General features: G+C 41.5%; 1 protein-coding gene and 1 non-coding gene across 3 annotated transcripts; one reads left to right on the top strand and one right to left on the bottom strand.

The window, feature by feature from the left end:
- The first annotated feature begins 5,823 nt into the window (after positions 1-5,823).
- TRNAQ-CUG lies at positions 5,824-5,895 on the top strand. The gene has a single exon. It is a non-coding gene; the product is annotated as a tRNA-Gln (tRNA).
- A 9,857-nt stretch (positions 5,896-15,752) lies between these two features.
- TLR8 (toll like receptor 8) lies at positions 15,753-25,225 on the bottom strand. 2 transcript variants are annotated; one of them, XM_019525585.1, is made up of 2 exons: positions 25,113-25,225; positions 15,753-20,645 (listed from the first exon to the last, which is right to left on the bottom strand). In XM_019525585.1, the coding sequence occupies exon 2, from the start codon at positions 20,637-20,639 to the stop codon at positions 17,487-17,489; it is 3,153 nt and encodes a 1,050-aa protein (XP_019381130.1). In that variant the 5' UTR covers positions 20,640-20,645; positions 25,113-25,225; the 3' UTR covers positions 15,753-17,486. The 2 variants fall into 2 exon arrangements, 1 of the variants encoding a protein (XP_019381130.1); XR_002099077.1 differs by lacking the exon at positions 15,753-20,645 and adding an exon at positions 21,562-22,014.
- Between the last annotated feature and the right edge of the window lie 1,260 nt (positions 25,226-26,485).

The following is a 26,485-nucleotide window of genomic DNA, read 5'->3' as shown; positions in this document are numbered from 1 at the left end:
CAGTTAGACTGGAGTTACTGACTACATGGGGGTCACCAATTACCTCCACCAGTCAGTAAGGTGACTGCTTCAGTCTTCATTAAAGCTTCAAATAACATTTTTTTAACTATAAAAACCACTGGCTCTTGTGAAGACACACAAAGATAAAATGACACTGCTACCACTAAGACATGCCTCACTGCTCTATCATGAATCCTCAGGATTTTCTCTGAACATGCCATTTCTATCACACTTTTTTTCTCTTTGGCTCCTTTAGTCTATATGATTCACAGAGAATGGAGTTAAATGTAGGTAAACAGCTGTAAATAAAAACTGCTGCTTTTTCAGTTAGTGGATTCTTATTCTGATTCTTATTCTTATTCTTACAACTGCTTATGTTTCAGGTCAGCTAGTTCCAAATGCCCATTTCCAAAGCTTGCTTAACACTTTATGCAGTCATAGCATGTAGGATGTAGACAGGGAGGGGGCAGGCAGGCTCCTAGGGTCTGTGGAGTGATGGGAGGTTGGGGGTATGTCCGCAGGAGCTGTGAAGGGGGCAGAAGGTTTGGGGCAGGCTTCTCTGGGTTTGGGGGATGGGTTAGGGGGCTAGTGCCACCTCCTCCTGGGCCCAGGGGGTGACAAAGTTCCCCCTGCTCCCCAGCCCTACCAGCATGACCCACACCCCTCTGCCCTGCCACCCCCAGCCCTGCTGGCATGACCTGTAGGCAAAGCTGACTTAGAGGTGGGCAGCAAGTGCAACCACCCAGGGCGCTGAGGTGGGGCATCCCAGGGCAGAGCCTGACCTCAGCTCAGGTTGCGGTGCAGGAGGAGGCAGTGAGCTGGGGAGAAAACCCTGCTAATGTGCCTCATTCCCACTCTCTGAACCCCATATCCCTGCCAAAGCCCCAGCTGCGCCATGGCGCCTCAGTGTGTGGGGAAGAAGGTGTATGAACAGGGAAGGGGTGGGTGTGTGGAACAGAGATATGTGGGCATAGGTGACACCAGTGGTGATGCATTAGAGAGGCATGAAGGAACAGGTACTTCCCCCCAAATTTCCACACCAACAGTGAGGTATGGGACCCAGGCCTGCAGCCTAGCCAGACAAGCACCAGGCAGGAGCTGCCTCTGTGGCCCAACAGTTGCTCCATCATTGGAGGGCAGAGCAGAGTGAGGAGACTTGGTGCTGCCACTGCTGCCACCAGTTCCAGAAGCCCCACACCAACCATGCCACCATGGCCACCAGGGTGAGGTGCCCCCTACCTGCTGCCACAGTGGGGAGCACGACTCCACGCTATCACTGCTGGATACCTGTACTATCTGTGCACCTCTGGTGCTGCTGGGTGGGCAGGGGGTGCCTCACCTTGATGGCTGTGGCAGTCTGGCTAGTGTGGGGCTCCCGGTGGTGGTGGTGGTAGTAGCTATACCAAATCTCCCTGCCCCACTCCACCCTCATATGCCGGGTCCCACCCCTTGGGCCATGGAGGGAGCTCCTGCCTGGTGCCAGTCCAGCTAGACTGCAGCCCCCATGCCCCATTCCTCGCTGTTGGTGCAGAAGTCTGGAGGGGCACATGCTCCCCCACCCCATCCCTGATGCATCACCAAAGGGCATGGCCAGATGGTCCCCAAGCCCTGGCTCTCCAACTCCCCGCCCCGTCAACCCACCCGAGTCCCATAGATTTACCTGTATGCATCTGCCAGGACTGCATCTACCACCCTGCCTGGCTGTGTTGCTGGCTGCATGTGTGTGTTCAGGCACATGCACGTAGCACCCCCTGCCTCCAATTGCCTTCCCCCTGCTCCCCCCCTGCCCCAAGCAGCTCACTGCAGGCCTGAACTCTTTGAACCTACAAGGGGAAATCTGCGGTTTCTCATTTCAATGGGGAAAATCTCGGGGTGGGGGGCTTTCTATAAAGGGAAAATCCAGTTTTCCATGTTTTTCCACAGGAAACAAAAAACCTGGATACCTGCTTATTACTGATTTCAGACCTCTTGCAAGCTAATAAGCCAATTAGTATAGTACATAAATTATAATATGCAGGACAACATGATAAACACAGACCCTGGTTTTCTCCGATTTAAAAAAAACAACCCAATTTTCAGTTAAAAAAAGTAACCCCAAATCCACATTTTTCCATGTATTAAATGAAACCCCACTTTTATATATCTGTGTCTGTGTGTGTGTGTGCATGTGTGTGTGTGCGCGTGTATCGTGATGTTTCATTTTAATCATGGAAAATGTGGATTTGGGATTACTTTTTTAACTGAAAATTGGGGATTTTTTTACATTAGAAAAAACCAGGATCCCTGATGATCAAAAATATTCGGTCTGTATCAACATCTGTTGTCAGATACAAATGTGACAGGAGCCTTATAGATTAGGTACAATAAATCAGCAGTTACTACACCTTTTCTTCACCTAATCAATATTTTGTGCTTACTAACCACATCTTCAAATAATGACATGCATACTCCTGTCTATTGTGACATGCATTTTCCAACACAGAGAAAAGGTATTTTAAGGAAACAATATGGAGATTGTTCCATTTCAAAAGTCTCAAGCAGTCTGTAATAGGAAAGCAAATGTTTTTTGTGTGTTTCTGTATTCCACACAATCCTATCTAGATATAAGAATAATTAAAGGCAAAAGGATGAGCTCAGGCAAAGGGACAGATTCTGCCTGCTAGAGCCACCCAAAGCTCCAGACACTTAAGTGAGACTATTGTCTATTTAAGAGTAAAGAGAGGTAGTTAGCTGCGTCAGTCTGAAATCAGGCAGGAAGCTGATTTTCACTTTATGAACTAACTAAATCAGAGCTATCTCTCATAAGCTGATGGATTAGCATAAGTATAAGCTTAAACTGATCAGCATCTGATTAACTGAGCTCAAGCTCATGAAAGCTTATGCTATATCTCTCTGATTTAGTTAATTTATTTAAGAGTAAAGACAGGTAGTTAGCCTTCAGTTAGTCTGAAGTCAGGCAGAATGCAAGGTAGATTTGTACCTTTGGGCTAAGGACAGAAATTACACACAAACTGTTATAAGTGATTGGAAACTAGTTCAAATCTGTAACACAACATGGCTGCATCCAAACAAGTGGGAACATGCATTTTCCTCAGGATAAGTAGCAGTGGCACACTTTGTGCTTCTGCTACTTGTCCCCAGGGAATTCCTATGCCCCATGTGCTCTGGCACACTGCAAGTTACCCCAGGTGGGGTAGAGGAGGCTGGGGCCAGCACAGTGCTGGCTCCAGGGGCCTTATCTGGGGTACTGGGGGCCTCCAGGAGCTGCAACCATGGTGCACCGGCAGCAGGTAGCCCGGCTGGCAGACGAAGTGTGGCTCTGGCTGGCCAGGCTCCAGTTTTGGGCAGCATGTGTACCACCCCACTTTTTTTTGCTGTGGGTTTTTTTGACCACGGGATTTCCTGGGGCCAAAATCCCTCCCCTCCTCCCTTAAGGTTCAAAGTAGCAGTGCAGGGAATGCCTGCATGTTCAATGCGCAGTGCCACAGACAGGTCTGCAGAGCCACATACCACACATCTGTAACCTGGGCGGTACTCCAAGAGGTACCCCCTCTCCAATTGAAGGGATCAAAGCAGGTGCACAAGCGCTGTGGGAGGTGTAGGGACTCTCCTCCCCCTATAGAGCACAGCCAGACCACCAGTGGGGACTTAACCATATACCTTTTAATACTGGGAACATAACAGGAATAAATCAGAGGGTATAGTGGACACTACAATGCCCCAAGGGGGCAGGATTCAACAAAGGTTAAATACTTACAATCATTGACAAAAGACAGGGTTAACAAAATATAAAACACAAACAGCAGAGCAAACAACACTGGTTGGTGAAATATAAAAAAGGCACAAAATACAAAATGTCAAATGACAAGGGAATATAGGGCCAAGGTACCTGGAGGGGGAGAAAGGGGGGAAAACATAACGGCCCCTTTCCACTGCAAGAAGATTTGCTTCTTGTTAGGTCACTCATCCCAAGTCATCCCAGCTGGGACTTGAACTCAGATCTCCCACATGGTAGGCAAACATACTGCCACACCACCACCACTGCTCTAGCCTACTAGCAATCTTGACCTTCCTGGAGGCCGTCCTTGTGTCGAGCTGCCTGACCTCTGATTGGAGGAGCTGGAAGCAGAGCTGGGAACCTCTCAGTTCACTGCTCAGATCCTTGCTGGAGCTGGGGAGCTTCTCCTGCTGGCTGCAGCCTCTCCTTGGGGATCCTGGAGCCCAGCAGGGAGCCTCTCCTGCCGGCCGCATGCCACACTGCTGAGGGTCCCACTGCTGCCTGCAGGTCCTGCTCCTTCAGGTGTTTCTGGGGCAACTGCTCCCACCCCCCTGGACCAGCTCTTTGAAGCTCCTTCCTTGTGGTCCCTCATTGGTCTGTCATGAGCCAGCTGCGCTGCCCCTTTTATCCCCCTCCAGGTGACCCAAGGGGCCAATCAGGGGACATGGAGGGTGAGTCTCTGGGGCCTGATTGGTGAGGAAAGGGAATCCCAAGTCCTCCAATCATCTTTTGCCCTTTCAAAACCCCTGAGCTATGTCACTGCCAGCTAGCCTGTCACACATCCATGTTTATCTCACCATGCAGCCCAGAAGTTTGATGCATATAAACTGCTTTCAGAATGGCTAAAACCAATTTAAGATAAACCTGGATGGATGTAAAAATCAGACTTAACCTGTTTAGGATAAATTGGTTTACTGAACTTCTGTCTCCTCTAGATACAAGTTTACCCACAATCCCCCAGCATCCCTGGATGCTTTGTACCTACCTGGCAAACCCTCCTTTGGGCAGTCTAGACTTGCCCCAAGCTGTCTGCTTCAGCTGAGCAGGGAGGTGTGTTCTAGTACCCCTTAGCTTGTGTCCCAAGCCACTGGAGGCATGTGGCTGCATTATTGGAATCAAAAGTGAATGTCTGTTCACTTGCTTATTGGTTCAATCTACGCAGCTTAGACTAACCTTTGAAGATTGAATCAATTCAGCCTTGGGCTTTTTGACTGTCTGTACGTAGCACCTTACAAACTAATTCCTGGTATATCAGAACTATATCTGACATAGGTTGTCTATGAAGATGCAAATCTACTTGCATTCTGTTTAAGAATAAGCTATTTTACCTTGCAGTGCCTTTTAGGCACTTCCTACTGTAAAAATCAAGCTAATGTGATGGAAAGCCACATATGCCTATTGTATTAATCTGATTTGCAGGAATTCATCAATAGGTGGAAAATGAAGCAGATCGTTTTGCAGCTTTCTGCAACTACAAATGTACATACAGTTCACAAACAAAGTTTCAGATGTATTGTTGGATTCTTAGACCTTTTAAGATATTATTGTAGAGTCTTAAAAGTTACTTTGGAATTGATAGCAATATAACTCTAAAGAAAATTTAACTCTTCTTGTCCTAGGAAAAAAATGAAAACCCCTGAACTTATATTGAAGTTCACAGCAAATGTCAGGCTCTTAAGAGACAAAGGTTGCAACATTATGATGCATTACAATGCTATGATGTAACTTGTTTTATGTTGGATAAAAACAAATAGACAGCAATCTTATCTTTTCCTCTTGATACTTCTTTTGGTCTCTATTTGTCTGTCTTTCCCAGGCTTTTTCACACAGTACCATCTGTCTCATTCTCCCTTTTGATTGTATATCTAATTGGCAGGATTCTTCCTCTGTTTGCAGAGCTTGTGCTTCTAGCTACTGCGCTTGTGTTCTTGCGGTGACTAGCACAATGGTAGGTACTTTTTACTGTTAGGTGCCACCTTAACTTCCTGTGACAAACTGCTTAGAGTCACATATTACTGGAAGACCATTTGAGCTTGAGCAAGGGTGGTTCCATGGTGTAATGGTTAGCACTCTGGACTCTGAATCCAGTGATCCGAGTTCAAATCTCGGTGGAACCTGAACTTTTAAGGAAAAACTGCTTTACCATCTGCACCAACTCTGGATACTTTTCAGAAACTGTTGGATATCTTGGCCATCTGACCCCAGCTGACTTCCTGTCTCTTGGGCAAAAAGCTGGACCAGATGATATCATGAAGTCCCTTCCAGCCCTAATGTCTATTAAATCTATGAAATCTATAAATAAACATGACTGATAATATAGCCACACTGGAGTAAAGGACCCAAAGGGACAGATACTTAGAAATAGCTTACAGATTATTTTCTTTCTGAACAGTTTTACTTTGGGTCCAACCACTATCAGCTTTTCCTTGCACTTTTCTGGACAATAATGTTGCTCCCAAGTTTCATCTACAGTCATCAACCACTTTGTTTAGTTCTTTCTGTCATAAATTGAACCATTTTTTGTCCTGGAAGGGCATAGCTCTGTACTTTCACCATACAAGTCATTTCATGAACATCAGTCGAACTATACCCATACTTAAATGTGAACATCTGTTTAATCTGCTAGAAAGTATATTGCTGTGAGTAGATAATAGATACTGTTAGAGTAATGCATGTAGGAACTTTAGACATATATTTCACTGATAAGCAATCACATTATAAAAGGAACCAAATTTCAGATAAATGTAATGAATATTAATGGTTCCTTAAATGAGATCAAGCAGAAAGGGGGAATTCTAATTACTTCATTACTGAGGTTTGCATATGTATTATTAGGGAAATACCGCTCTCTAGAGGTAGAAAATTCAGTGAAAAATTCAAATGTGTCCTTTATAATTTTCCAAAAGATACTCCAGTGAACTGACCTCCCAAGACAGGATTAGCAGTAAACCTGGGGCCTGCTTCTGTACCAACAAAGAGAGTACCTGGAATTGCTTTTGTAGTTTCTCTCTCTTCTTCTCACTACTGTCTTTCAACCATGTTACTGACTGGAAGGTCTCAATGCTTCTAACGTGCCACTAGATGGCTCACCCTACCATCTGTCATTAGGTCTGCCTCTCCATCTGTCTCCTCGCCATTGGATTACAGCACATTTTTGTGCCCACACTCTTAAGAAAAACTTCTTTCTTCCCCACTTCCCTCATGCCAGCTATTGTTATTCGCAGACTTGTCTGTAGTAAACATTAGGTCTACTGGCAGATAATCCATGAGAAAATTGTAAAGAAATATTGTACCCGGAAGGCTGCAAATTTCTTGGCACACCTTTGCATCTAATTCATTATTATGTATCATGTCATACAAGAAATATGTACACTAAAAGTGGCCCTAGTAGCAAAACTGTTAAGGCTGCCCAAGGCTTTCCATTATAAGACCTTGTTTTCAGTTGCTTTGCTAAGCTTTACCTGGTCAGGCAGAGAATGTCTATGCCAGAGGTCTGCCTTAAGATTACTTTTATTTTTAAAGTTTCAGCAAAACCTGTCCCGCCAATTATGAGGTTAGGGGGAAAATACATTGTTCTCCACATGTTGAAAAAATATTCTTACAGCTGTTTTATTGACAAGCCTCAGTGTCGTGCAACAGAAACATGAAAGCTGGCACAGGAATCACCCTGATGCCTATCATTAGCTATATGTGAAAATCCACCCAAATACAGCCAAGTTCTAACCCTATGAAAACCTGTCACGTACACAGGTTAAACCCTGGCAGCTAAATCCTCTGAAGATTCAGTGCTTGTTCAGTACCCTCACAACTCCTTTGTGCAACAACTGATCATGCAGCATCCTTGCAGAGGCCAAGGATATGGTTACCCAGCAATGTATCCATGTTTTCAGACATATTCCTGCCCCAACCATGAGAGCATCTCTACTGCAAAGCCCTGCTGCCTGCACCTACAAGCTCTGCTAAACTTTGAGATATCTAACTCTGACAGCCAACTCCACATCCATCCACTGTCTTTTGCCTTCAGTATACAGTGCAGCAGCAAGCTACTGGGCTCACATAGAATCATAGAAAGTTAGGGTTTGAAGGGACCTTAGGAGGTCATCTAGTCCAACCGCCTGCTCAAAGCAGAACCAGCCCCAACTAGATCATCGCAGCCAAAGCTTTGTCTTGCTGGGTTTTGAAAACCCCCAAGGATGGAGCTTCCACCAGCCCTCTGGATAACCTGTTCCAATGTTTTACTACCCTCCTAGTGAGAAAATTCTTTCTAATATATAACTTAAACCCCCCTTGCTGCAACTTGAGACTGTTGCTCCTTATTCTGTCATCTGCCACGACTGAGAATAGCCTATCCTCTTTCGAATGCCCTTAGGTAGTTGAAGACTGCTATTAAGTCTCCTTTCAGTCTCCTCTTCTCTAAACTAAATAAGCCCAGTTTCCCCAGTCTTTCCTCATAAGTCATGTCCCCCAGCCCCCTCACCATTTTTGTCACCTTCCACTGGACTGTCTCCAATTTGTCCACATCCTTTTTGTAGTGGGGGGTTCAAAACTGAACACAGTACTCCAGATGTGGTCTTGCCAGTGCTGAATAGAGGGGAATCATCACTTCCGTTGACCTACTGGCAACACATCTACTGATCCAGCCCAGCATGCCTTTAGCCTTCTTGGCAACTAGGGCACACTGCTGACTCATCTTCAGCTTCTTGTCCACTGTAACCTCCAGGTCTTTTCTGCAGAGCTGCTGCCCAGCCAGTCATCCCCCCAGCCTGTACTGATGCATGGGGTTGTTCTGTCCTAAGTGCAGGACTTTACACTTGTCCTTGTTAAACCTCATGAGATTCCTTTTGGCCTAATCCTCCAATTTGTTTAGGTCATTCTGAATTCTAGCCCTACCCTCCAGTGTATCTACTACTCCCCTCAGCTTGGTGTCACCTGCAAACTTGCTGAGGGTGCACTCTATGCCCTCTTCCAGGTTGTTGCTGAAGATATTGAACAAAACCGGCCCCAGGACCAACCCCTGGGGCACTCCACTTGATACCAGCTGCGAACTAGACATTGAGCCTTTGATTACTACTCTCTGAGTCTGACGCTCCAGCCAGTTTTCTATCCACCTAACAGTCCATTCCTTCAGCCCATATTTCCCTAGCTTGCTTGCAAGAATGTTGTGGGAGACCGTATCAAAAGCCTTGTTAAAATCAAGGTGCACCGCATTCACCAGTCTCCCCGCATCCACAGAGCTAGTCACCTTATCATAAAAGGCAATTATGACTTGCCCCTGGTGAATCCATGGACTGTTCTTAATCACCCTCCTCTCATCCAAGTCCTTAGAAATGGATTCCTTGAGGATCTGCTCCATGATTTTTCCAGGGACTGAGGTGAGGTTTACTGGGCTGTAGTTCCCTGGATCCTCCTTTTTCCCTTTCTTAAATAAGGGCACTGTTTGCCCTTTTCCAATCATCCATGACCTCTACTGATTGCCAAGCAGTCCTCCACCAGCAGTCCTATAATTCATTGAAATGAGACTACAAAAATAGAGCAGATCTTAGCATTCAAGGGGCCCCTGTATCAAATGGTACCCAATATCCCCAAGTCACCCACACACCCATATGTGTGTGGGCTTCTGAGCCAGCCTCCGTCTTAGACATTAGACACCACTGCATCTGCCCCTGAGAGCACAAGGCCCACACAGGCTGTTAGGGATAGAATTTCTGGAGGATCCTGGGTTTCGAGCATCCCTAGAACCTTTGGGAAGAAGATAAAACCCCCTTAACTTGAGGCCTGCACTACACTGCATAATGCATAGTAGAAAAGACACGGGAGAAATAGAAAGCTGGAGGTAACTGCAAGTACCAAACAGTCACTGCCATAGAAACTCTTCATTTTTTCACTTATTTGCACAGGTTACAGTTTAAGTTTTAGTTTGCACTTTGGTTTTCCAGATTGTGTCTTGTTTGACAGTCAAAAAGCACAGTCCCTTCTTATTAGCACTAAGCAGGTTTTCTTTACATCTATTTGCAAGTTTACTAAATACTATGTTTATATCCTGGTTGTTGTTCATTTAATTAGTATGGAACTGGGAAGCCTGAGCTCTGTCAAAATATTTTATTGATATATATTAAAAAACAAACAACCTAGACAAGCCAATAAAATGGCATGCACTGGCCCTAAGCTAGCAAGCAGAGAGAGTTACATTTAAAATAATATTTTATTTGGCAAATAAATCAAGCCTCCCTAACACAATCCATTAAATTAATCAGGCACAAAATACTCCAAGAAATTACCAACATCTTCACCTTGGTTTTTTGAAAATATAGCTAGAACAGGCACTTTAAAACCGTCTAACGCATCAGCATGGCATACCCCAGGGTATTTCATCCTCCACAAAATAGAATGTGAGTTAGCAATTGATTACACATTAAAAAAGGCCAATCTAGCATATGGCCTCCCTACTTTCCCCTGATTGTCTAGATCTGGCCTAGATAGGGTTACTATATTTCCAGTTTCAAAAAAGAGGGTGTGGGGTGTGTGTGTGTGTGTGTGTGTGTGTGTGTGTGTAATATGATTTGGGGGGGGAGGGGGGCAGTGATATGCTCATGCTCTACCCTTGCCCCTCACTCCCAAGCCACACACCCCCAACCCTGCTGCTGCCTCTCATGCCTGACCCACAGTATCCCACCCTCCAGGCCATGCTGGTGCTCCTCACTCCAAACCTGCAGCCTCCCAGTCCCTGCTGATACCAGTCACTCCCAATCCACAGCCCCCTGGCACTGCCTGTATTCCCAAATCACAGTCCCCCACCCTCCTGGTGCCCCTCAGTCCCAAGCCACAGCCCTCACCCATCCCTGCCAGTACTCTCACTCCTGATCCACAGCCCCTTGCCCCCCTAACCATCCCCCCAGCCCTGCTGGTGCCCCTTACTCCCAACACACAGCTCCCTGCTGCCTCAGAAGAACCCCTCCACCCCCATCCCCGCCTGGAGGGCCAGGCACCTCCCCCACCTCCCCACAGCCCTGGTGGCCAGATTCCCCCAGCACCAACAGGGACCCACCCCCTTGCACACCCATCCCCTCACACACATACCCCCCAACTGTCCTGAGGCCCTGGCCCTCCGACCCCACAGACTTACCTGCCTGCAGCTGCCAGGGGCCTGAGCAGACACACATGATGTCCCTGCCTCCAATTGCCCTTCCCCACACCCCCAGCCCCAAGTAGCTCCTTGCCAGGGTAAGCTGGGAAGTGCTGGGGGAAAAGCTTTGATACTGAGCAGAGGCAGAGCAAAATCCTGGACATTTGTTGATATTTTAAAAAATCTCCCAGATGGAAAAGAGGGGACCCAAAAAGAGGACAAGTCTGAGAAAACCTGGATGTATGGTAACCCTATCTTTGGTGGGTATTTTCAGTTGTTTGAGTTCACTAAGAAATCCATTAGTGTCCAGGGCCCTGTCCGTATGAAAACGCTCGCCTCTGGCTTCACAGATGTCCTGCAGTTTGCAGTAGACCACTCTCATTCACACAACACTTGCAACATTGGCATCCAAACAGTTTCAAAGGGAGCACCATCTTGCCTTCAGGTTTCATTCTTCAGCTGCAAAGAGTGCTACTGAATGGTTTCTATGGCCCTATATTATCCAAGTAGAGCTATTTCTCCCTGGCAGGTGAAAATGGGCAGCTTTCCCGCTAAATAACAGTTGGCATCTCCGCTACTGATAGCTTTGTCATTTAGACAGATCAAAGTTACAGCTTGTTCCAGCATGAAATATCAGACTGCTTTAGTACCCCAATGTCACATCCACTGCCTGAGCTCCCAACATAGCTATTCATTATAGTGCCCCTGTAGTACACTAAGCCCTGCAGAACAAAGGATTTGTGTCCCCTGAAGGTCACATACATGCTGGTTCTTTAAGGAGGGCAAATTACAGGCACGTAATGTGCTACTAGCAACCCCAGCACAGTTTGGGAGAGGTGTTCTCTGACCAACTAATTCAGGCACATTCCTAACATTGAAAACTTGCTAGGAAAAAACTTTTAAGACAGAATTATGCATTGTACCCCACAGCCTCCCTGCTATGGTAGTGGAAGTTGGGACAAGATTCTCACAAACATCCATAAAGTTCTGGAGAAGTTCTGGAGCTACTGCAGATCATCTCATTTTGGCAGAGTGATAAGATCCCACACTACTCATACTCCAGAAACACCAGTGCAAGCATGGGGATAGGACAGCACTGACATATCTTCTAAATCTGACATGTGCACTCCTCTGTCTTTAGAGGCCTTTTACATTTGTTAATGCTCAATAAGCTTCCCAGGAGCTGTTTTGGGGCTGAGAGCTGGCAAAAATAAAGAGAATGTGATCATGTCATAAAGGCTGAATCATAATACATATACATAAGCGGGAGGGAATTAAAGTTGCATATTCAGCTTTTTTGGGGCATATTCTAACTTTAGTGTGTTGACTTTGCAATATTTATAACACTTTCTTAACAAGAAAAAAAGTGTATGATTGGCCTAAAACACAAGGACATAAATTAGCATTTAGGTAGTCCTTGGACAAATTTCCATCAATTGGGCCTACACTGTTATCAGTGCTAGTTTGCCTGAGTAAAATGTGAGTGAGGAAAACAGAATTGGTACATTTTTATTACAGGATATTTCGGCAAAAATACAAGGTATACATAATGATACAGTCTGCACTTTCATTTACCTTGACACGACTGATGAGAAAGTGTTTACTGTAATAAGACCAATACATGAAATATTCAGCTCGACTCTAAGGCCACATCCAGACGATCGGGGGCATGAAGATTGTGGCACCAGAAATCTCTTTGTGATGCCACAAACTGATAGCAATAAACATTAAAACATGGCAAGATTTGCTACCAGCATTTTCTATGAGCAAAAATACCCCCTGGAAACAAAAGCAGCGCAAAGCACATCCACTGGCACAAATGAAAGCCAAGCAGTCCAGAGCAATGCTCTAGCTGTTGGCCAGGCTGCTCCAGCACACCACCACGCCACCAGGTAAGACTGCTGGGGCCAGCACAGGTACTGGCCTCAGCCTCCAGCTCTCTCTGGCTGAAGAGCTGCGAGGAGCTGGGCAAAGCAGTTTGTCCACAAATTGTCCCACAACAAAGCACACCTGCAGGGGTGTGCACTGAGGCAATTTGTACCGACTGCTGCAAGTGCACACACCCTTGATTGTCTGGACCTATTGCTATTTAAAGGATTTATTATTATTTAAATTACTTTTTAATGGCACCTTCTTGCTTTTTGGTGGACTTTATAATGTCTGTTTTTCCCTTGGCTACTATGGAACTAACATGCTATTAGAAAAGCTCTTTGCTAGAAGCTTATTTTTAATCAGAGAAGCTGCAGTTATGGGACAAATTAGATAATGCGAAAAAGAGAAGGACAGATGTTGGACTAGTTTTTTCTGTTTTCTGACACTTAATTCCTTTTTCTTTTTTTTATTTTGTTTATAATATTTTTTTTTAGAAAAAATCTCCTCTCAGAATCATTTCCTTGTCCTTGTCACTTGCTGAAATCCACAATTAAAATGCTATATTCACATACGATTAGTTGTGAGTGCATGGTGGTATTATAGCATGGAAAGCATAAGCATACCTTTGTTGTATATTAAACTTTCTCCCACACCAAAATCTAAAAATTATTCAAAATAAGATTGAAAGGACGGCTATTTTTGCTGCTGTTTTGAAAAAATCTCATGTAAGCATAGTGCATATCTGTTATAATTGATGGTGCTTAGGAGTATGTAACATAGTTTCTTAACTTTTCCAACTAATAAAAAAAAATGTTCCAACCTGCAAATGTCTTCTGTGCAACTCTTTACATCAGTTCTTAGGAATAAGTAGGGCTTATGAAGATGATAGGTTTATGGTATTTCATGTTCCAGTCAGACAAATAACCTGGGACCACTCGTGCTTTAAGTAGCATGTTTTGCTTAATAGGGCCTTGTATAATTAGTAATTCTGAGAAGATTTTAAGAAAGGTAAATCTAGTATGAAAGTATGGAAGACATTTCTGAGAATTAAACTGTCAAGGGTAGGTGGCTCATTTTCATAAGAAAGATGGTGAATAGTTTGTGAAAGTTGAAAGACTGGGCAATGCCTGCAAAAACCTTGTGTTGGCAAAGGGGTTGGGACATTGGCAAAATGATGTAACAAGTTACTTTCATTTCTGATTTTTTTGGATTCTATGATTAGATGGCACAATGGGACAAATGCTGCCCACACATTCCAAGTAAGGTCAACTAACATGACTACATGAGTGGGATTCAATTCAATGTCTAGCCTTGCATGACTTGGCAAAAGTAGATATGTCCTTGCAGGAAAACTGGGGATTAGAAGTGCTCCTGCTAGTAATAAAATCAATTGTTATTGCCTTAGAAGCAAGAACAATTATTATACTGTCATTTAAAAACAAAAAACTAAAAATCTCTTAAGGAGTGTTGTTGTATTTCAGCTTTTTAGGCAGTAATCTTAATTTTTCAAAGCTTTGTAATGGGTCCAGGTCAATAGTTAAACAAATGTAGGGGGTGGTGTTGATTATTCTAACCCATTAGATGTTGAATTCAGTTGCCGTTTTTTTGTCATGGCCCAGTTTAGCCAAGAAGGCCTGTTGAACATGTATAATTCAGTCTCACTTGCTCCTATAGACAAATGAACACAAGAGAGCAATGTACCCAGTCACCTCTGACTTCTCAGCCTGAATGGTCACATACATATTTTTGGCATGTTTGAATGGAACTAAGCTTCAGCACCAGTCCAAAGTGGTGCTCAAACTTATGACTTGAGAGTCATAACAAAACTCCTTCAGTCCTTTGCTACCACACCCCACTGATCACAATCTGGATGTGAAAATACTTGTAAACTATATATATACACATCCACTTCCCCTTAGTAAAATCTCTCTCCCCTCCAGTTATTGATAGCAGCAGTTCAGAACAGATATACCTAGTCTTCTGATTGAAGAAAACATAAATATGTTAGAATAAATGGGGAGTGTCTCAGTAATGATATTCTCGGTATCTTTGCAATAGCAAAGAAAAGAAAGTAAAATGTGAAACTACTCATGGAAATTCCCTGAGATAAGAAAAGTCAGTTTCATGTATTATTTCAAACTTGCTTTTTATTAACCTTAGAAGGTTAGTAAAAACTAGTCTGAGGTGACCACCTGATTTGATCACCCACCTATATATCCCTCAGCTTCCATCAGTGGTGGCAAAGCTGTTCTGCAAATGTCAAGAGATGGAGAAAATAGAGTTGGTAAGGAACTTTGCAGTGAACTATAGCGTGCCAAAAATGGGAACTTGTTAAAACAAAAACTGTTTGTGAAACAGGGTTAGTTTTGATAAATGCCCTAAACTAAAAATATACTGGCAAAAGAGTTTGAAATTTCATTATGGTACATTTTTTATATGTTCAAACCAAAATCATTTATTAAATCAGGAATTCGTTTCATTTTAAAATATAAAGAATGTTGATTAAAAAGAGTTTTTGAAAGACTGAAATCAAAACAAAGCATTACATGACTAAAACTTTTTTGTTGTTGTTATTTTCAGTTCACAGGAAGTTTCTGACTTTTTGGATCAATTTGGTTTGAGATTTTTTTTTTTTTTTTTTAGATAACTTGAACACTTTCAAAGCACGAGAAAGCTATTTCCTTTCTAGCTCTAATTATCAGGAGGAAGCTAGTGGAAGAGAATTATTGCCCAGTGTGCGCTTTTCAGTTAGTAGGGCAAAGTACATTCTTTGATGCATTGGCTTCACTGGAGCTGCACATGTCTTAATTTTACATTTTCACAAGTTTATTAGTACAAACTTAATTATGTTATTATTGTATCATTTTTTTCCTGACTTTATTACAGAACTTAAGCAATCAAGCCTTCATGAGAACTGGACATCTAACTCTTTTAGGTAACTTTGAAAATCTCTACCTTTATAACAGATTCCACTGAAGCTTATTAGTGAATCAGTTTATTAGAGCAATTTCTAGTAGAAACATCTTACTGCCTGTGGTAAGTGGTCATATTTACCCAGTCAGGGGAATTCTGATTTAACCTTTTAAGAGCACAAAGCGGACCAGATACTACAAAAAGTCCATGTTGGTTGGAGTCTGCACCTGCCTGGTATTTTTAACCAGGAAAACTACAGGGTGTACAGTTTTAGGGCTACAAAGTGGTATCTGGTGTGTGGGGGAAACTAACAGCTGTAAATGGCAGGGAGGCTGTAACATATACAATTTCCTCATGTATAGCAAGTATGGAGGAACCAAACAAAATATTTTAAAACAGCAAGAATTCTTGTGGTTGATATCGTTTATTGAACCAACAGCATGGTTGGGATAAACAAAGAAACTTTCAAGTATATCTCTGTGCCTTTCTTCAGCTCTCACCGCTCAGAGAGCTGAGAAATGTTACAGTGATACCTGAAATCTTCTTTGCGTCTATCCCAACCATGCAGTTGGTTTAATAAAAGATAACATCCACAAGAATTTGTTCACATATTTCCTGAAGCATCACAGCAACAGCATCACTTCAACACTTTAAAGCAGCATGCAGTCTAATTCAACACAAAAACAAAATCATAAAGAAGAACAGTTAAAACTATGCCCCTTGAGAAGCAACCAGTTTTATTAAGTACATTATTATGGGATTTAAATTTGACTCCCGAAACACATTCCAGTTAACAAAGTATGCTTTGGTTAAGTTATCTGTACAACCATAACTGTGGCAGGATCTCACATAAGTTTAAAAGGACAAATACAAATCAAGTTGATCTATCCTGGAAATATTTTCTCATGAGTTTAGCCCTATTACTAACAAGGGAAAAAGGAAAGATTAATTTTAGGAGTTCAAACCACCATCTTGTGGAGGAGGCAAATGGGTATCCTGCTTGCTAGTACTTCTTTTATGTAGTTTATATTATGTTTATATACTTCATATAATGAAGCAGAAAATTAAAGAGGAAACATTTAAAGAGCTACGGTTTTCCCCCCTCTAACATTCCTTTGGGTTATTTATATCTTTCTCGTTTTAATGTAGGTCACTCACAATATATAATATGTGACTAACAATATGACTCATGAAAATCTAGAATTAGACCACTGGTTGGATGCTTCATGAATAAAAAAAGGAGAACACAACAGTTTCAGGATATACTTGCAGTTAAGCACTGGCCTCAGTAGTTTGTTGAGCTGGAGTGTAATTGAGTTTTCAACAAACATCTCAAAATCAATAATTAAATACAAAAAAAAAATCATCAAAAGGTAGCCAGAGGTAAGCATGTTCATTGCCTCCCAATATTTGTCAGTTTGCATCACTAAACTAGTTAGCTACTATGGATTCTAATTTGAACATCATAGTTTTTAATTAATCATGTTCCCAGTAGAAAATTAGAGCACGGTTAGGTAAAAAGAGAATCTATAGTAGCTAACTACTTTTTTGATGACAACTGACAGATATGAAGACAACATTTCTGCAAATTATTAATATTACTCTCTTTATATGATCTTCCCTGAGTCTAGTAATACCATACCTTTTGTAAACCAGGCTAAAGTAGGTAACATCTGTCTTCAAACTTTCTCAGACACTTCAGTTCAAAGCCAACACTTTAAATGGAGCTGTTTTGACTAGATTCGAAAACTGATTATTTCTTGATAAAGACACAGATATTTGCATATCTTTTTCTCTATGCTAGCATTTAATGGAGTCTGTGTACAGTTTGTTATACCGGTTATAATTTTCTGTGAGCAACACATTTTTTAGGCTCTGCCAGAAAAGGCATTGAGCTTGTGGATTCTTTGGCCACTCAAGAATTGAACTCCTGCAAATCCTCCTCCTCAGCCGCAGGTACTGGGAGTGCTGTAACACTGGCTCCAGCAGAATAAAGACAATCACATCCAGGTTCTCATCCATTAGTCTCTGCAGGGCAATGTAAAAAGCTGTTCTGAAGTTTCCATTCTTTACATACCTTTCTGTCAGGACAAATATTGTCTTCCTGCTGCACTGGATGCTCTGTGCAAGGTTGTCAATGACGGCTTTTCCTGGCTCCCAGTCTCTTTCCTCCAAACAAAGCAGAACTTGCTTGTCCTTACTTTCTTCTAAGTGAACTCGTAATTCATTTATTACCCAGTCAGTTACTGCTACATCCTTAGTATCATAGGCAATGTAAGCATCATAAAGAGCTTTTTCTGTGATTATGGACCTGTACCCTTTTAGTCTGGCAGCACAATAATAATATGTGTACCAAGCATCCCAATAAAATAAATGTTTTGTAATAGCCATTATCATAACAGTGAAAATAATAATGAATGATAATGAAAAGCATATTAATGCAGCTATATCCAAAGTACAGGCATGTTGATCTAAACTTATAATGCTGTTTCCTGTTTGATCTCCAGGTGTTGCACAAATGACGTCTGTTGCCAGTCGTGGTATACTGACATTAATGTTTAAATGTATCCAGTTAGTGAAACCAACAATTGCACAAGTGCATTCAAAAGGGTTCCCCTTTAAGTTCAACAAGACTAAATAATTTAAATCATTTGACAGAAATGTTGATTGGTTTATGGAATGAAGTCTGTTGTAACTTAAATCCAGATGTAAAAGGCTGCTGGCTTTATAAAGAAATCCATCAGCTAGATGAGCAATCTTATTATATTGAAGCAGAAGTGTCTGAAGAGAGGATGTGCAGTTGGCAAGGCTGTCAGTTATAAAAGTCAATAAGTTTCTGCTCAAATCTAGTAATTTGAGATTTGGAAATTGTTTCAGGGCTTTCCAGCCAAAGTGCTGTAATCCATTACTGTTTATGCGTAGTTCAATTAGGCTCTGTGGAAGGCAAAGGAATGCTTTGGTAGGAATAGCTTTAAGTCTGTTGTGGGATATATCAAGATGAGTCAGTTTGCTGAGTTCTTTAAAAAAGTGTATATATCTATTGTCTCCATTTTTCCATAAAATATCAAGGCAATTTCCTTTGAACACCAATTCTTCCAGTGAACTGCTGATTAGATTAGGTTCTGTTAGTGTGGAAATCTCATTGTAACTTAAGTTTAAAACTTTTAGATGCGTAAGATTTTGAAGAAATACCAGTCTATGGGTTATCCCTGACACAATAAAATAGTGTTTATTATAGCTGAGGTCCAGTACCTCTAAATTATGTAATTCATTAAATGCATAACTATAAGCCAAATCAAGTTTATTAAAAGACAAATCTAAATATTTGAGATTAGGGAGGAAAATAAATTCCGTGCCATTCAAAGCTTGGCCAATGCCATTTGAAGACAAATTCAAACAGGCTACATCATGGAAACCTTTAAATTGTTGTTGGGCAATGAAGAAAACACTGTTCAAACTTAAATCTAGTGCTTTACCATACATGCTGCACTGAGGTTTGATTAAAGGAAAAATAGGAGCAGACATATGACTACTGGATGTATCTCCAGATTCTAGCATGTTATTTGCTGATGGGTCAAAATAAGTATCTGTTGAACGACGTCGAATGACATGATTTCCTAATGATGTCCCATGAATGTCACTGTTGTTGCCGCTGTCTGATAATGGTGATATTCTGTTGTCAGACAAAGAAATCAAAGTCAGATTAATAAAGAGCTGGAATACCCTGAGGTCAATCTGCTTGATGAAGTTGACCCCAAAATTGAGGGTGTGTAGATCTGTAAGTTTTATAAGAGGCTGCAGGTGTTCACGTGTAAGGACCTGAAATACATAACCTCGTATATGCAGTTGTTGGAGACGGACCAAGTTAGCAAAATTGTCAGAAATATTTATATACTTGGGGTATGCTTGTTTTGCATAATTAAAGGATAAGTCAAGCACCTCCAAGTGAGGTAGTCGGACTAAAAATTCTCCTAAAGCTATTTCCTTTAGCAAGTAGTTAAAACCAAGATTCAAAACCTTTAACTGTGACGTGTTATAAAACCAGCTGGCGGGTATATGAGTGAGGGAGGTACAGGAGAGACTTAGGTTCTGTAAGTTCATCAGGTACTGGAAAGCAAGAGGGTGTATTTGAATGGAGGAATCTCCAGGGCAAGGGTCACACGGAAAGGGGGCATTGAAGCACCTTGGGCAGTTTCCACTTAGGTCAAGGACTTCTATATTGGACAGGTTTTGAAAATCATAATACTTAATGGTTTGTATCTTATTGCTGCTGAGATAAAGTTCTTTTAGTGATGAGGGTAGCTGGCTTGGAACTTGGGATAGGTTGTTGAGAGAGAGTGACAGCACAGTCAAAGCAGAGAGGTCTGAAAAGGCCCGGGGTTCTATGAGGAAAGTTCTGTCACAGGGATTGCCGGAAAAACAGTTTCTATCCAAGTAGAGCTCTTTCAGTTGTGTGAGTTCTGAAAAATTTTGCTGGCTGAAAGAAAAAAAGCTATTAAATCTCAAACTCAGTGAGGTTAAGGACAATGGCATCCCAGCTGGTATTTTACATAAATGGGTTTCATCTGCTAATAATTCTATCAGCTTGGTCATGTTAGCAAAAGCTCCATCTTCAATTACCATTCCTTTTTCACATGGATCAACAGCCTTTTCCATGGCCTTTAAATAATGATTCTTGTTTAGATTTATTTTCATCAGGTTATTCAGGCCCTGAAAAGATTCTTTAGAAATCTTCTTTATAAGGTTGCCTGAGAGCTTGATTTCTGTTACATCACTATACGTTCCAGCAGGCACATATTTCAATCGACGGGAACTGCAGTCAAAAATCACAGAGGAATTATTCTTTGTAATATCACATGGCAGTGTTCTAGGGTACTTGGTCTCAGCAAGGACACCTGAAATATTGTAGACCAGAAGAAGTAGGCATATCAAACTTCGAATCGGGGGGTTCATGTTTCCCTTACAAAAAAAAAAGAGAGAGAGAGAAAGCTTTTAATAATAATAAATATTCAGCAACAGCATAGCATTCTTAAAAACAACATCTTAAGTTCATTAATTCATGAGCCAAGATTTGCAACAGAGACCAATGATTTTGGGTGTCTGAGATCTGGATGTTATAAGTAAAGCGCTTTGTAAAAGATATCAGATTCACGCAAAGAACCGTGTCTGCCTATGTCCTTAGACCAACACGGCTACAATCTGCACCCTTGAAAATGGATATATTCTTCCTAAGAAAGTTGCTCAGTGGTTTCTGAATATCAGGCTTTCTTAACTTGACCACCGCAAAACCAAGCATCCAAAAACCACTATGCATTTTTATACATCATAGCCATGGTTTTAAAGATGTTTTAGTTTGCTTTCTTCTGCCTGCTCATTGCAGACCCAGTCAGAACATTTAGTTTCAGTGCTGCTATGATGTGTATAAATATCCTTTACGAAAGCATTAGGAGTGTCTTGCCATCTTCTGGCTTGTACACACATTAAAAAACGTATCCTGGAGATAAAATTGCATCGTAATACTTATACAAAGTTGAACTGAATTCAGATTGCATGGATCAACAATTATGGCATTCCTTTTAATATATTGTATTTCTATGTATTTAATTTTCTAAGTTCTAAAAAAACAAAAAACAAAAACCAGAAACAGGAAAGTGGAATTTTCCATCTTGTAGAACCAAATCAACTGCCCCATGGGTCATCAGGTTGTTGAAACCTTTAGGTCCACAGCACTGATCCCTGCTTTATCATTTGTAGACAACTTTTACACAAAAGTAATTGTTTGAAGAAACTGCATAAACCTCGTATGATCCAAATAGCCATGTTTGTTGAGTGTACATAGTAAGCACAGTCTAGGTACGTATGTCTAGTGCTTTTATTGGTTTGCAAATAAAGAACTCTGTGAGCATCATTTACTTTTCTGCCTGATGATCCATGTATGACCATATGAAGTGGAAGCATAAGTAGGGTGTTTTCCTCGGTGGTGAGATGGCCATTCCAAGATGATGACATACCTTCATTGGTGCATTTTATAGCTCTTTGTTAAACAATGGAAAAAGTTGGGATGCAGGAACTTTGAGTCCCATCCCTGGTCTGGGAAGCAGGTTCTGGAGGGTAAAATCTTTTGCTTCTCTCTCTCCAGCATTCTCCCTTTCTTACTTTTGTACTCTCACTTGTCCCCTTGTCCATCCATCGTGTTTCTTTCTTCTCCAATCTGTTCACAATTCCTGCTCCTCCGCAGCACCTATAATATTCTCCAAACACTGCCCCACACATCTCCTGGTACCTCTGGATTCAAATCAGGAGGACTCTTCCTTCTCTTCCGTGCTGCCTAGGCAACATTACAGAAAAATTAGATGATAGGGGGAACAGAATGATAGTGAAACTGTAGCAGGCTGCATGCTTTCAGGGGTTGCAGCCCAGATGCAGGTGGTAAGCATATGATTGTAGACCCTCCTATGAGGACTGGGCCAGCTGTGGAGAATAACTGGCTGGCCCAGCGGAAATTAGTAGCTCCCAAGGGAAAGACAGGGGTAGGGGAGAAGGAAGACTGCTACTGAGTCAGAGTACTTTCTCAGGGTTTGGTAAAGGATCATAAGGTTTAAGACAACAGTTTATGTATCTGTTTGGTTTATGCTGTGTCCTATGGGGCAAGTTTAGAAATAAAAGGGAAATAAAAAGACTGTATTGTGTAAACTGACACCTTGTTGCAGAGACATGAGAGAGTCATTCTGCAATCAGCTCCCTTGCACAGCACCAGATTTCAGTTCTCATGGCAGGGGCAATGGGAAGAGAAAGATCTGCTTAGGCTGTAAACCTACCTGCTTAGGCTGTAAAACTAGAGCTTGCTGAGAAGTAAGCAGCCCCAGCCATTTCAGTATCTCATACAAAACACTTTTCTCAGTTGTATTTCTTTTCTGGGATTTTGAAAGTTCTGACAGGTAAATAGCTGGACTTCATTTTCAAAATGTTCTACATTTTATTCCTAAAATTGCATAACAGAATGAAATATGGCAAATATATATCTATATATTTCAACAAATGCAATAGGAGGGAGGGGGGAAGAGATGAGGAAGAAGAAGAAAGAAGGAAGCCAGTTTTAAAAACCGCCATCATTTTCTTCCCATCAATGCAGCATGACTGTCACTGGCTAATCTACACAACAGCATCAGCATAGCCCAGCCAGGCCCTACCCACACAGTTTACCTGAGCCCTTAGGTGCATTCTAGTCCTGGAAGTTCACTGGTGAGGCTAGGCCTAGGGCCCTGATCTTGTGTCTGAAGAGAGGAAGAACAGTTGGCAAAAGCTGTTGAAAATGGCTGCTAGGGATGACCCCTGAACAGACTTACCTGCAAAGTTTGGAGGATGCCTGCAGGCATAGGTCGGCCTGATCCTGCCTGGTACCTACTACTGATGTATAGACAAACCTCATCAGGCCACAAGTTTGGGATCTGGATCAAGGCATGGGCTTTCCTTCTCATTGCACCAGTTTCATTAAGCCCTCTCATTCCTTTCCCCATTTTCCAGTTTTAAAAGATGGTAGAGGGTTTGGGGTCAAATTCATGCCTCACATAGATGGGTGAGACTACAATGAAGGGGCACTCAGTTATTCCACAGCTACAGTCCATGTACATGTGACAGCTTCAATCAATCTTGGTAAATTCGTATAGAAAAATACAGGTGGGAAAAGAATGCAAGCGAATTTGTCTATGCAACCAAGTTGATGCCCAATTTCATAGTTTTCTTAAACTTTTTAGTTCTGAAAAGAAGTGGAAGTGTCTTTGGTAGAAGGAATAACTCAGCCACATTCCAAACACATTGTTATGCATTTTATCATCTAATCCTTTCATAGGGCCTAATTACACATACAAGAGTCATGAAATGTTGTATATTGCAGGCAGAGAACAAGCATTTAGAATAGTTCTGTAATTTCAGAACAGCAGAAAAGAACTGTTAACTAGACTATATTTTGCTACTCTTGTACTGCTATATTTTACTTTTTCAGGTATACTGGATGCAAGAAATAAACCAAAGCCTATTTAAGTTCGTAATTACTTAAGTAGGCTTGGATCAGGCCTTTAAGACTTCTTTTGAAGATACCTTTATTGAAAAGATACATCCTTTTGTATTTTTTCTGAGTAATTGTCTCAATAGAAGGTTTGGTATGAGACCCCCTCATGAAAGCTGTTCTTACCAGTTAGAAACTCTTGACCTCAGAGACTTATGTTGAACCCTGATCCTCCTCCCATTGGACTCAGTGGTGAAAACAGGTGTAACTGGGCAGTTCTGGACTCTGAACAGCCATGGTGCATGGGGCAGCAGCTGCAGCTGAGCTGCCAGTGGCAGCTAGTCCAGCATCATGGGTGGTGGGCTGCTATTTTGGCAATCCAGGCTGGAGGTGGGGTTGGTGTCCTGGTTGTCCCCTCTTAGTGATGTTGCTAGGTAAATGTCCTCTTTTATTTTACAGGATCCATGAACAGGCCTAATCCATAGCTGTGGTTTAGTAAAAATCCTACAAGCCAAAGTTGGTTAACCTTGCTTTCAATAGTTAATTGAACATTATCTATCAAGTTGGTTTAGGTTCTTATTGCAAACTCAGGCCCAGATCCAGCAAATAAATAGCCAATGAATAACTTGTACACACAATAATAATCTTAATAAAATCAGTAGAACTACTTGCGCACATTAAAACACTCACTATGCAAATGTTTGTTGGGTCAGAATCATTACATCAACCATTAGCTAGCTTTATTTTTTTAGGTTTTTATGCTGCATGGGAAGGGGGATAAAGTATCAAAAAATGGTTAGGATAAAATGTGAAGGGAGTTAGAAAAAAAACAACTGAAGTGCAAAAAAAACTTATAGAAAAAAATTAAATGCTAGGAGGAGGCTGCTGAAAAGGTGAAAGCAAAAAACTCAGACAGATAAAAGTATCGATAGGAAGAATGTCATAAGGAAGAAGGAAGGTAAGTCAAGGAGACCATAATAAGAAAATCTTCATTGTTTAAACACTATATTATATGAGGCATTTATATGATAAGACTCTGCACTTATGATAAGCACATTCTCTATATAAACACATATTTTAAGTTCTAGTAAAAGTTTGAAGACCTACTAAAAGCATATTTAACATAGTAAAATGCTGCTTTGAGCAGGGGGTTGGACTAGATGACTTCCCAAGGTCTCTTCCAACCCCAATTTTTTAAGATTCTATGCCTAAAAGCATTCACATTTAAGAATGATCTGTAACCAAGGAGACAAATTTCTATAATATGTTGCTAACACAGAAAAATTAAGTATTTAATTAAAATACAAGTTGTCTAATTAAGCATACCTATTTAAAAATAAGATTAACATGTTCTGAATCTTTTTTCCATGTCTTAAATTCATGGCTGTAGGAATGTGGTTTTAGAAAATAAAAATACTCACTTTCTTTATTCTTCCCCCATAAACGATGCCATTCCACTGAAGTGTTTTTAAAATGAATCAAAATCTGCAAGCAGCAGACAGCAGAAATGGTGAAAGATCTTTGACTAACTTCCCCAAATGGGCAACTGCAGTAACAAGAGAAGTCAGCTTGTGTTTTGCTCCAGTCCATGGGAAAATAGCAGAAGCCACACCTACTTTGACAGTGTATTTATTGAGTCACTTGTCGCAATAAAAGTTACCAGATTTACCCAAAGAAACTTGTCTGCCTATGTCCTTAAACCAACATAGCTACAACCTATACCCCTAAAGACAGTGGATGCATCTACATGAGATGCTACTGTGCAGTGGTTACTGTGCATTTATTTAGTACTTGTATAATCAAGTACTAAATAAATGTGCAGTAACCAGAGTTATTGTGCAGTAGTGCCAGCAAACACCTTTTAAGTGACGCTATTCTGCAGAATCTTAATAATACAGCACAGTAGCATATTAGCACTGTTAGTGCTGTGGTATGCTACTACACAGTATTATTCAGCTACTGCACAGCCAGCATCTCTTGTAGACATGCGCAGCAAGATTAATTTGTTTAATAAAATTTATCCCAAAAATCAAGGATTGAGTTTCTCAAGAGCTAATAGGGGTTTCCAGTGCTGTTCACATAAGTGCTTAAAAACTTAATCTCTTAGATATAATTGTTTTAAGGATACTAATGAAGAAAAATATTAGCAGAGGTTCAGATAGTCTAAATATTTTTCTCTCTCAAAATTGAAGGATAAATCAAGTTGTTCTGAAGAAATCAAATTCTGGAAGAACTTCCCAGAAGTTTTCATTCTGTAAGTGATTAAATGAAACATGAAGTGCCTTTATCTAGTCTGTTATTTTTTAAACCAGATGGCAGATACACTAGTCAGTGAGATGCTGGTAAAAATAAAAACTGAAGTCTTTAATTTGTAAAGATTCTTGAAAGCAGTAAAGTCTATTTTGAATGGAAGAGTTTCCAGGAAAAGGAGCATTAAAGCATCTTGGGCTAGGTACAGACATTTCACTTTTAAATGGTATAAGTTATCAGAAAATGTTCTATACCAATAACAGAACAGAAGTTTGGCACACAAAACCAGCCTATACCTGTAACAGAACAGAAGTTTAGCACACATAGACTGGTTTAAAAATAGTGGCATGGTGTCTCTAGTGGGCAGGGTAAGTACCTTCCTGTCCCCCTTTACCTGAGCACCCCCTCAGCTCACCTGCCATGACTTGCTGTTACTGGGTGAAAGGAGGGGTTCAGTAGTGTTCTTCTTGGGTGACCCAGTGTCGGGGGTACTCACGTTCGTGCTGCAAAGTTCTTCTGGGCTTCACCTCCCCTGCACCCCGTC

The sequence above is a fragment of the Gavialis gangeticus genome, unplaced genomic scaffold, assembly GCF_001723915.1.
Source record: "Gavialis gangeticus isolate Ggan-Ray unplaced genomic scaffold, GavGan_comp1, whole genome shotgun sequence".
NCBI lineage: Eukaryota > Metazoa > Chordata > Crocodylia > Gavialidae > Gavialis > Gavialis gangeticus.
Note: the sequence above shows the minus strand (reverse complement) of the source record. Positions and strands in the feature narration are given on the sequence as shown.

Coding starts and splice junctions, on each gene's coding strand:
- TLR8 (XM_019525585.1), bottom strand. CDS start 20,639: ATGAACCCCCCGATTCGAAGTTTGATATGCCTACTTCTTCTGGTCTAC.